The sequence below is a fragment of the Physella acuta genome, unplaced genomic scaffold, assembly GCF_028476545.2.
Source record: "Physella acuta isolate Inbredline_101_S28 unplaced genomic scaffold, ASM2847654v3 ptg000066l, whole genome shotgun sequence".
Taxonomy (NCBI): domain Eukaryota; kingdom Metazoa; phylum Mollusca; class Gastropoda; family Physidae; genus Physella; species Physella acuta.
The window spans coordinates 361,292-373,923 of record NW_026731586.1 but is presented as its reverse complement, the minus strand read 5'-3'; the positions used below and the strand labels follow the sequence as shown (position 1 = coordinate 373,923).

The 12,632-nt window shown below is 35.6% G+C and overlaps 2 protein-coding genes across 2 annotated transcripts; both read right to left on the bottom strand.

The window, feature by feature from the left end:
• Window positions 1-5,429: 5,429 nt before the first annotated feature.
• LOC131951593 (uncharacterized) lies at window positions 5,430-6,869 on the bottom strand. The gene is made up of 2 exons (XM_059313912.1): window positions 6,700-6,869; window positions 5,430-5,689 (listed from the first exon to the last, which is right to left on the bottom strand). Exons 1-2 carry the CDS (start codon window positions 6,761-6,763, stop codon window positions 5,499-5,501), a joined length of 255 nt encoding a protein of 84 aa, XP_059169895.1. The 5' UTR covers window positions 6,764-6,869; the 3' UTR covers window positions 5,430-5,498.
• A 3,995-nt stretch (window positions 6,870-10,864) lies between these two features.
• Window positions 10,865-12,141, bottom strand: LOC131951577 (serine protease inhibitor Kazal-type 1-like). Its single transcript, XM_059313906.1, has 2 exons — window positions 12,020-12,141; window positions 10,865-11,112 (listed from the first exon to the last, which is right to left on the bottom strand). The coding sequence occupies exons 1-2, from the start codon at window positions 12,126-12,128 to the stop codon at window positions 10,922-10,924; spliced, it is 300 nt and encodes a 99-aa protein (XP_059169889.1). The 5' UTR covers window positions 12,129-12,141; the 3' UTR covers window positions 10,865-10,921.
• Window positions 12,142-12,632: the final 491 nt, after the last annotated feature.

The following is a 12,632-nucleotide window of genomic DNA, read 5'->3' as shown; positions in this document are numbered from 1 at the left end:
CAATCGGAAAACTGCGCAACGGAAAACTGCACAAACAGAATAATGCGCAAATACAAACTAATTATACTAATAGGCTTTTTGTCATATTTCGTGGAACTATGTTTTGTTTGTAACAGTGTACATGTTGTCACTCTGTGTTAATGTCTATAAATACACAATTTAAGAAAACAAAAATGCCCTTGCGCACTTTTTTGTGCTTTTCCGTTGCGCAGTAGGTGTAGGTGTTCGTCTATTCATTTATATTTTTAAAAAAAACAATACTTAATGTAAAATTATTTGAGTTTTATTTCAAGTGTTTTTTTTTAAAACGAGTCTAACATTCACCAACATGAGCCACTGTGACCTCACTTCCGGCTGGCTTGCCGCAGTTGGATGACGTCAGAGAGCACGCACTGCCGTAGGTGTGTCCATCTGAGCCGCACACGGGGTTGTATATGGCGATACACATCAGCTCACACGGTGGGATGGCGGCCGCTGTGTGGGGAACAAAACCAACGTAGAAGAGCTGCTATAGAATATGTTACACATATTGGACATAACGATAATAAAAAATGGTATGGGAACAAATCTAAAAATACAATCTGAATCAACGTTCTATATGGCGCGTTACAAGTTGACAGAACTGAATTATGTTGGAGAAAAATCCCGTCCAACATTACAATGAAGAACAAAGACAAAGAAGGACCTTACGATCTATAACATTGAAAATGTAGCGTTTACATGTTTTGTGTCCTGGACATATAAATGGATAATGTGATCAGCACTAAGGCCTGCGCCTTTACTTGTCTAACGAATCCGAAGTACTCAATCGAATAGAGTGGACTCATGGACGTTCTACAGATCCGATCTAAAGACTTTTTGGGTTATCTGTCGTGCGCTTAACCAACCCAAGAATGATTTCATTAACATATCACAACCTATATAGAATAATTGTTACAACAGATCGTAATTGCTATAGAAAAATTTAACATAATATAGAATCCCTATAAAATAATATTAGGATAGCAGTATGATAGCTGGTAGCATTCAACACGGAGCCGTAAAAGAACAATATTGTAACAAATTATTACAGCTGATGTGAGATGGGTGAAATAGACAAATTCAACTGCTGAATTATTAAACTAAACAAAAGACTGGGTAGCGCTTAAACTATTAAATATAGTTAAAAATGAAAAAAATATAGTTGAAAATGAATTTAAATTGATATTCCATTTAGGTTGTTAATTGAAATATTTTGTTTTAGAATTTGCATGAAAATGCCTTTAAAAAAAAAACAAGTATCTAGATCTAGGTGTTCTAAAACTCCCTAGTAATAAGAAATGAAAATAGAAAGTATTGTATGGGGGGTTTTGCTGTCACAGTACATTTAAGATTAAAGACAACTATTGTGCTAATTCTAAATTGTGTTTCCTAAAGGTATATATATATATATATATATATATATATATATATATATATATATATATATATATATATATATATATATATATATATATGCTTTGCAATTAGTCTCTAACAACATGCTTACATTGAATACTGTTTAGCCCAAACATCACAAGCAAAGTACAAGCCAGGAAAACTACGGCTTTTGACGCCATCTTGTTTTGTCAAAAAAATAATCAATTTAAATCCCAATCTAAACGCTTTTATTTATACTGACCTCAAACTGCTGATTAAGACTTCATGTTTAATCACGATTTCGGCGATAAGATAAAGAAATGTGGGTCTACTTATTTCAAGTCATTTTATATGGGAATGTAGTGGTCTTGCAGCAATGCGTCTTGAAATATATTTCAAAAATATGTTTCGGATAATTTTTCAAACTTCCATGTGGAATGCCTCAGTTTGGGTCTTCTTACTTTATTTTATAACTATATTGATAGAGAACAGCGTGATAGAGTAGGTGAGCTCAAGGGTTCTAACCCGAATATCCCAAGTTTGAATCCCTGGGCATATAAGACCCCGGGATCAAACATACGTGGAGCCCAAGTAGTCGGTCAGATACTCCAGTTTCTCTTCTCGATATATCATGATCCTAAAGGTGCATAGTGTTACGTCCAGGGTTCGTTTCAACTCAACAACGATTCGTGACACATATAGTATACTTTGATTTAGCTTCACGTTCAACGTTACAGGGTCGCCCTCGCCCTAACCGTTACCAACTAACTCCTTACATCCATTCACTCCAACTTTTATACCGCATTCGACCTTGGTATAACAATACATAAACACACTAGGGTTAACAATACTACTCTAGGGTAAACTCAACTCACACACGCACTCTCCCCTAATTCTAGATTATTCTAACCTATTTCTATCTAACCTACAACTGACCCGTAACACATAGGGCAAGTGAAGTAGAGCTCACCTGTTTCAGTGACCTCGGCTTATGAAAGAGTAGTGGGGTCAGCACTATGCCCAGCCGCTTTTACTTTCCCTAACTTGAGTTCGGTATCCTTCAGGGCTGGGAGGGCTGAAGGACGTTCTACGGACTTGAACCAGGATTCGAACTTGAGACTTTCATATTAGCAGTCTAGCGCATTACTGCTAGGCCACGCTGTTCCCAAGCGATATATTGATACTCCGGATAATTCGGTTTGATTCTTTCTACACCATACTTTCCCAAAGGCAGCTGTTTTCAAAGACTCACGCGAGATCCCATTCATCTCATTGGTGAAGGGAAAGTTACGTGTTTACGTTATAAAACTGCTACGGTTTTACATACAAGGAAAACAGAGCAACAAAACAAAACAGAAATGTATTCTCAAACAAAATATAATTCAGATTATACTTTTATTAAAAAAAATAAAGAATATCAACACTAGAACTATAAATCATATACACTGCTCGAACACTGTTACGTTGAATAATTCATAACAAGTTCATATTTGAGAGCAATGCCACTTAGTTATCACGTGATTCCCGGGCACTATATGATGGTGTACATCCCCAGCAGACAACCCTGACTGGCAGACATGGCATCGTCAGGTCCACAGAAGGGCTTGTACACCTCCAGGAGGTGATGGTCGAGGTTTGGTCTGACGAACTCTACGTCAACTGAAACAAGAAGGGAAAGAGAAAATAAACTGATGTCGACATGGACATTTATCATAGGTTATTATCAAAACTATGGGATGGCGTGGCTTAGTGGTAGAGTGGTAGAGCGCTAGATTGCTAACCCGAAAGTCTTTAGTTCGAATCCGGGTATAAGTCTGTGGAACGTCCTCAGTCACCCCAGCTCTAATTTGCACCTAACTCATGTTAGGGTCATCCATTTATGGCGTCCACAATTTATTTGGGTTTTGGACCCACCCCCCACCCCGACCCCCACGTCCACAAAAAGTCTTTTTTTTTTCGGACCCCCACACCCCCCCCCCCCCCCCCCGTGGACGTCATAGATGGATGACCCCTGAAAAGTCAAGGCTGCTGGGTGTAGTACTGACCACATTATCCTTTCATATGCTGAGGTCAAGAAACGTATGAGCTCTACTTGTTCTGCCCAATTGAATCGCCAGGTCTAAATAGGAATCTTTACTTTAACTGTCATTAATTATCAAATCTGAAAGAACACCGGTTATGTTCATAATTAAAAATGTTAGAAAGATTAGCATGTGTTAGTTACTTACTTACACACATCAATATAATATTCGAACATAAATTTAGCCTAGATATATATAAAAACACAAGCGTATATATAAAGATCCTTCACGAGCTACTGATAGTGTTTTAAACCGAAATATTTTTAGTCGCATCATTGGTAGTGTCAAATTCACAAATTATGAATTACTTAAAGGTAGAAAATAAAACAACTAAATAGCGGTGAATGCTTACGGCACGGGTCAGCTCGTATTATATACATATATATATATATATATATATATATATATATATATATATATACACACACACACACACATATATATATATATATATATATATATATATATACTTATTATATTTTTTTTCTATATGAAACATCAATCTATTTTAAAAAATAGATAAGTTTGTATATGAAAAGTTTTATCCTACCTCCAGCATTACAGCAGGTATGTTGACTGACTACAATCAAGGTAAATACCAGCAATACTGAAAGACGTGCCATTGTGGACAGATGTAAACACTTCACCATCTAGCTCTTTGTTTCCGCCTGGTCTGTGGTGTGGCAGTGTCTTATAGTGTTGCTTTTCTGCGTAGTTTGGTGATTAATGGTTGACGTTAAAAGTACTTGTACTACGTTTGAATAAATGAGTCGTGTACTAGTTAGTAAAATATTGAAAAACTATTCTGTTTTTCATTTTAAATTCTTTTATGACAGAATATTATATACCGTTTGCATTCTGTTGCTTTAAATTTCTTTTCTGATAAAATAATATACAGTTTGTCGAGTTTGTTGCTGTATAATATTCTGATACGTCATCTTATAAACTGATATATGTTTGTATCACATAACTGGTGTTTAAAAATGGCAAGCCATCGCTTATTGAAATTTTATTTCGACACCCTTATTAGTTTTAATCTGGATCATCAACTTTCTCTTAACAGTCCTTGGTTATATATGTAAGTCGTCAATTAATGGGTTCACATTTTTCTGGAGAGAGGGGTCATTTTTATTTTTTGTTATAATTAGTGACTAAAACGTTAGTGATGAAAACATATGGGTGGGGGTTGAGAAGGTTAAACATTTCGCATTTATTAAACGTAACTGTGTTCTTTGTTTGCAATTGTAAAGAAAATTTCTTTTGTAAGTTGTAATGAAAATTATTCAATAACGATGATTTGTATTTTATTAGACTAATTATTTCAAATTTTAAAAAAATACAATATTTGGGAATGTATGACGCCTTATTTTGGCAGTGTTTCTTCCAGACTTTTTTCTCCAGGGGGGGGGGGGGGGGGCGCACTGGATATTTTCGGGGAGGGGGGGTACATTTTCCAGGGGGGGGGGACACTAGTTAAAGTATATGTTTACTAAATAAATTCCACCTCGTTCGGTGGGGTGGTAGACTTAAAGAGATGCCTGGAAAAAACTCTGTATTTAGGTAGCTCTCTTACTTATTGTGAGAATGTGTGAAAATTGGAAGTTAACACATGTACAAATAGTTCGAAGAATGCAAGCTTTATTAATGGAAGGCTCATGTGAAAGTTAGCAATCGAACTAAAAAAGATTAATTAATTGTTAAAATCATTGATTCGTACGCTTAGACAACTTAACATTTTGGGCTATTTTGGTGAATAGTCATCGACATCATTAAAAACGTTTCCTTAGTTTTACTTAAAAAAAATTGTATATATATATATATATATATATATATATATATATATATATATATATATATATATTGTTTTTTTTTATCTGTTAAAAATGCAAACTTGTTACATTACTTAAATAAGACATAACACAACTAAAGTAAGAAAAAGAAAAAAAAAAATAATTTTCATAAACAACTTTATTTTGTGAATGTAACATAACAGCGGCATTATGTATATGAACACGACGTCTATCGGATCTCAGAAGAAGCGCCGCCACAAGCTCCTTGTGACGCCACGGTAACTTTCAAGGCATCTGGTTTGCCGCAGTTGGCAATGCTCAGGTAACAACCGTTGCTATAGGTTACACCGTCAGACCCGCAGACAGGGGCGTACAGGTCCATACACATCATGTCACACTGGGACAAGATGGCCGACTCGACTGGGTGACAGAATGGGAAAACATACAGTGTTAGAATGGGAAAACATACAGTGTTAGAATGGGAAAACATACAGTGTTAGCATGGGAAAACATACAGTGTTACAATGGGAAAACAAAGTACCAGAATGGGAAAACATACAGTGTTACAATGGGAAAACATACAGTGTTACAATGGGAAAACATACAGTGTTACAATGGGAAAACATACAGTGTTAGAATGGGAAAACATACAGTGTTACAATGGGAAAACATACAGTGTTACAATGGGAAAACATACAGTGTTACAATGGGAAAACATACAGTGTTAGAATGGGAAAACATACAGTGTTAGAATAGGAAAACATACAGTGTTAGCATGGGGAAATATACAGTGTTAGAATGGGAAACATAAAGTATTAGCATGGTCCACATCACATCATGCGAATTTTAGGAGGCTTTTTTTATACGCTTACACATACGTTTATACTTATCTCTCGCGCGAACATACAAGTAAAAACACAAAATTGACAGTTAAACATACACACACGCTCATGCAAACACACACATATATTATATAAACAATTCATATATATATATATATATATATATATATATATATATATATATATATATATATATATATACATATATATATATATATATATATATATATATATATATATATATATATATATATATTTAAATAGGGGCCTATATTTACATAACTATTAATACCCGACCAATATGTTTATTTGTATAAATGGTGAAAATAGGGGCCATTACATATACATATATAAGCTATATATATATATATATATATATATATATATATATATATATATATATATAGTGTTTTCATGTTGAATATTGATTAACCATGTATGTTAATCAATCAACATCTTGATGAGGAACCGATAAATCCATGGGTACAGTATTACGAGAATAGCATTGAAATATATATTACATACCAATGCAAGTACGCTTATTCTATTAACTACGGTAATCAAGTAGACAGTACAGTTTGTATTTACCTTGTCCGATGTTGGATAAAACAACGACGGCAGCGAACACCACCAGAGATATCACACACTTCATGATGTCGGGCTAACTGTAATATCGCTGTACTAGAATAGACGGAAGGTTGCAGTGTGTGGTCGAACAGCAGTTGCTTGATGATGTGCTAGACTGTTAGCGAAGTGTTCAAACTAAGCTTCGATAGATAAGACTTAACGACGACTGAGAACTAGGTCGAATGATAAGAAAGATTGCTAACTGGCAATGTGCGGAGTCGGGTTTGTTTTTTTTTTCTTTTTTTTTAAATTCTTTTAAAATTAACTAAAGTTATATTTCTAAAAATAAAATTACTTATACATTTCTTAAGTACGCACTGTCTAGTTTAAATTTCTCGATATAACGGTCATGATCCAACTCTGCTCTTATTGATACCTAAGTCTTGTCAGGTATGGTAAAATTTTAGCGGGGCGTAGTACTTACCACAATGTCCCTTCATATATAGATGCAATAGAAGCACAGAAACTCAACTATATTAACAACAAGAACTGTCTAGTTTACTATACAAAACCTTTCTTTCTTTATTTTTAGCTGGCGCTTGCATTACTTAATGTTACACCAAAGCTTTTAATTGACGGTAATACATTGAACAGGTAGGTAAACATACAGGTAGCGCTTAGCAGGGCTTAGAAAAAAAGAGATCCTGTTACAAAACAAAACATAGCCTCTAGATCAGGTGTCTCCAAACTACGGCCCGCGGGCCGGATGCGGCCCGCGACGTCCTCTCATCCGGCCCGCGGAGATCTTTTTGTCCACGGAAAAAACGTTTGTTGGTGATGGCTGAGGAACTTTGCCCGGAAAAATCAAAGACATGCCTGGAAGAAACTGGCCCCTGAACTGAAATTCAATAATAATGCGGCCCTTGGACTGAAAAGTTTGGAGACCCCTGCTCTAGATCATCTAAACACCTGTTACTTTCTAAGTTGCTGGCCCCTGAAATTTGGCTTGTAAGTAGGCCACCAACTTTGTGTACTTGCCAGCTAGTATTCTGCAAACCAAATGTGATTCATTGTGATTGTGAAAATTTTATTTAATCGTTTAAAAAATAAATAGAAAAGTTATTTCCTCTGTTGTTATAAAACCATAAACAATAATATCGATAGACTACAAGATGTAGGCTAGCTTAAAAAAAATATAGCCTACGTGAAATTGTTATTTTTTTTTTGTTACAGTAAGCTATTATTTATTCAAATCAGTAACACGTTGTCTTAAACGCGATTGCAATATTGATGAGTAGCTTTTTGAACAGTAAATGTAATTAATATCACTTGGAGAAGTGAACAGTATAAAGGAGCTAATAACAGAAGCGGAAATCCCACACACACGTTTACCAAGTGCTTAAAAAAATGCGCTAATTTTGTACCTGAACTAGTGCAACTATTTTAGCTTTTTTTTTTTTTATTTTAACAACTATTTTTGTCCTAGCATCATCTTTTTGGTATTTTTGTAGGTCTGTTTTTTTAATAAGTATGAGTAATACTGAACTTGGTGTCTTTATAGATGAAAATAATTTCTGAATCAAACTTATTTTTATTTCATGTAAAAAAAAATTTAGTAGAGATGATTTTGTTTTTAAAGATAGTTATTTGATATCTAAAACCTAAATGTGTACTGTCAGTCATAAAATGACAAGACAGCTTCTCTTTTCGAATATTTTGGCTTGGTAATCAAAATACTCAGCTTTTTCTCCCTTTTCTATTTAAGATGCCCCATTTACCATTTTTCACTAAATTATCGGGAGAGGATGGACACTGGCAAAAGAAAATAGTTTCTATACACATTCTATTCCGTTGGGGGGGGGGGGGGGGGGAGGGATATACGAAGAGATGCCTGGAAAAAATTCTGATTGCAGCCAGCAGCATCAAAGATCGGAGCGGTATCATGTTCACCAAAAACCAATTTGGAGAACATCTAAATGTATATATCATGGCCCCAGGCCAGATGATTATATGACAATCTAAAGTGTTTGTCAAAAACCAGGACATGCATAGTTTAACATCCTTACATATATATATATATATATATATATATATATATATATATATATATATATATATATATATATATATATATATATATATATATATATATATATATATATATATATATTCCGGTCCAACGTTTTAAAAAAGGATTTTTCAACATGAATAAGTTCTCAACAGATTTGTAAGCATCAAGTTTTTCACTAGCATACCATTATTTTACAATAATGTCCTTGCTTAGTGTTCCCACTTTTTCTTCTTAATTTTTAGTTTTTGAAGGGATCGAGCCTTATCTGCCATATGGTTTGAACTCGAGACTTTTTCGAATTCATCAACCGTGAGCTTTTGCCGACTCGACCACGCCTCCATCACAATAAGTATAAAGATTGGCTAACGAGCCTCATCTTCCCGAGGGTTCGAACTCGAGACTTTTCGGTTTAGCAACCATGAGCTTTACCGACTCGACCACGCAAACCCCTTAGTTTTTCCTACTAATGCCCTCGTTATTCAGCAAGACAAACAACGTTACATAGTATAGATGACAATTGTCCTGGCCAGACTGTCCTCGTATCGTTATACATCAACCACATCCTGTTTACCTGTAACTCTTTCCTTCAGTACACGTCACTTTATTGGTACAGAGACGTAGCTTAAATAATAATCACGAGTTACTGCCCCTTGCTGTAAGCAATGGGAGATCAACACATAGACCAGAAAAACCTTATAGTAATGACGGTATAGGTGATTGGTGAAAGGTTACGTGCATGAGCTAATAATATTTTTATATCACAAATATTAGTATTAGGAGTAGGCCTATTAGGTTTAGGAATTAGCTTATGATTACAGTCGGGTTGGGGAATGGGAAGTTGAAATATTCTGGGGGAGGGGGGGGGGGGTGGGAGGACTTAAGTTTCCAGTGGGGGGGGGGGGAGAGACTGTTAAAAGTATATATTTTCTCTATAAATTCCATTTCGTTGGGGGGGGGGGGGGGGGAGAGGTAGACTTTCTTCGGGGGTGGCGACGGAGCCACCCCAACAGTTTCCTGGAAGAAACACTGTCGGGGATAGGGTTAAAAAAATAATAATGAAAATTAATAGCTGCATTACACTTGGATAGTCAGCGTGGTCGGATGGTGAAACATACAACCGTTAACCCGAAATTCGGAGTTCGGATCCCGGGCTAGAGTCTTTAAGACATCCCTGGGTACCAGGCTCTGGTAGGTACATGACTTACATCACTGACACAGGGGAACTCTACTTCACCTGTCCCATGGACCGTTAGGTTAAAAAAGGTTACGTTCGTGTTTTGATACGCTGCGCCAGCTGTGAATGAAATAATTTAAAGCTGTCGGTGTTGTTGTTTTTATGAGCTTTTTTTTTAACTAAATGAATACGAAAGAAAATGCGTATAATAACGCGGTAAATAGTACTGTATATTTGAAATTTTTATTAATTGTGTTCAAATCAAGCATCCAATTAAGTCACATTTGATATCAGAGTGTATTGTTATAGGTTCTGGACCCACATGCCGAATTTCAGAGAAATACGTCACTTAGAAATGGTCGAACTTTCGCTCGACATTTCAATATTTGATATCAGACGCGACAAAAGCGCGACAGAGATAGCAAATTAAATAAAAGCTTGGAAAAATGACATTACTCCAGACTAGTATGATAATGTTTTGCTTTTCTATCATTCATCAGGAAAATGTGAATGGATGACAGATAATATATTCATTAATTTTTAAGTTAAAAATAACCAACAAAAGAAACGAAAACAAAGACGTGTATTTTTTTTTAGATATTCTGTCTTAATTTATTGATACACTGTGAGCATAGCGGTGGTAGGCGTGGTTGAGTCGTTTGCTAAACCGATCAGTCACGAGTATCAACTCCCGAGCCAATGAGCCTCGATAGCTAGGTACAGCAACTCATCTAGGAGAGACAACTCAGAAATCAAACAACTGCTGTCTTGTAGTTTGTTCTTGGATTGAAAAAAGCAAATCCAAAAAGAAAAGCAGGTAGAAATCGGAGTCAAGGACCTAAATGTTGCATAATAAGTTGACACGTATACTTAATTGTGTTGGTGGAAATCCCTTCCAGCATTACAATTAAGAACGCAGAAGAAGAAGTAAAATTAACAAACACGTGTACATCCTTTCAACAGCTGAAGCAGCGACTTCATGTGTAAGCTCACGACATCTACATCGCACTCTGAGATCCGCAGGCACCGATATACTTTACAGTGATCCGGCTGTCCTCAGGCCTGTCACAGTTGTATATCGCAAGATGACAGCCGTTGCTGTATGTGACATCATCAGACCCACACACAGGGGCGTACACTTCCTGGCATTGAAAGTCACATTTGGTCTTCTTAACTGGTATCCATTCCTCTAAAAAAAAAACAGGGTATTAAAATATTATTTTCATTTTAATAAACTGGTGTTAAGCAATTTGTTTAATTTTTTTATTTTTTAAACAAAGTCCATGGTGCTAGTTAACAGTCTTAGCTAAATATACCTGAATCAAAACTTGTTTTATAAATAGAATTTCAATAATTAGGCCTACATTTTAAACTGGTGTTAAGTAATATGTGTAATTAAGTAATTACTTAGAAACAAAGTCCATAGGCGCTAATTAACTGTCTTAGCTAAATATGCCTGAATCAAACATGTTTTATAAACAGAATTTCATTATTTACATTTTAAACTGGTGATAAATATATTTATAAACAAAGGTTCATACGTGCATATTTACTGTTTTCGCTAATATGCCCAAATAATTTTTTTAATATAATGTCATTGTGAAAATGTTTATAATATTATTATTTACAATTTAAACTGGTTAGAATATGTTTATCTCCTGTTTATAAACAAAGACCATTGGTGCTGGTTAAATTAATAGTAATCGCTAAATAAGTCTGAATCAAAACTTCATTTTACACAACATTTCATGGTGAAAGTTCATCTATTGTTAAATACTTAAACGGTGCTAAAAAAAAATTGACAGATAACTACAAAATTGATATACTAATTATATTTGAAATTTCGTCAACCTTATTAAAACGGTACTTTAATGTATTCAAGTGCAGACAGAGAGGCAGACAGACAGACAGGCAGACAGACAAGTTTGCAAAGTTTTTCTAAGTCAAGTGGTGTAAAACGTCGAGCTTTGACAAACAATTTCGATTTATTTTTGTACGGTTGCAATACTTTTTCTATTCTCAGTATACTAGAAACTTAAATCGAACCTTAGCATTAATGTGCTGTATACAAACTTATTATCGACCATGAAACTTACCTGTTATGTTAAAAGAAAATGTAAAATTAGCCAAGATAGGTATACCAGCAACAACAGGTAGAGCAGAAATCACGACAGCCGACAGCAGTAACATCAAGTTCAGCTTCATCTTTACACGAAACTTCATCAAGACACGCAGATCTATTTATATAGGCTGATTTGTATCCTGTATCCTGTTACCAAACCCAAGGCGGTTATTTGGTGGACTTCTAACGTTTTTGTCACCAAAAAAAACCCCAAAACAACAGGATATACTTAGGTATACAGCAGGGGTCTCCAAACTTTTCAGTCCGAGGGCCGCATTAACTATCAAATTTCAGTTCGGGGGCCAGTTTCTTCCAGGCATGTCTTTGATTTTTCTGGGCAAAGTTCCTCAGCAATCACTGACAAACGATTTTTCCTTGGACAAAAAGATCTCCGCGGGCCGGATGAGAGGACTTCGCGGGCCGCATCCGGCCCGCGGGCCGTAGTTTGGAGACCCCTGGTATACAGTAATAGCAGTGACGTAGACGTAGGGAGGTCTCTCTTTCACAATACTCGACACTTACGGGTTAGCAGTCCAGCTCTCTACCGCTAGACCACTCCGTCCCACAATATATGTATATACGTATAT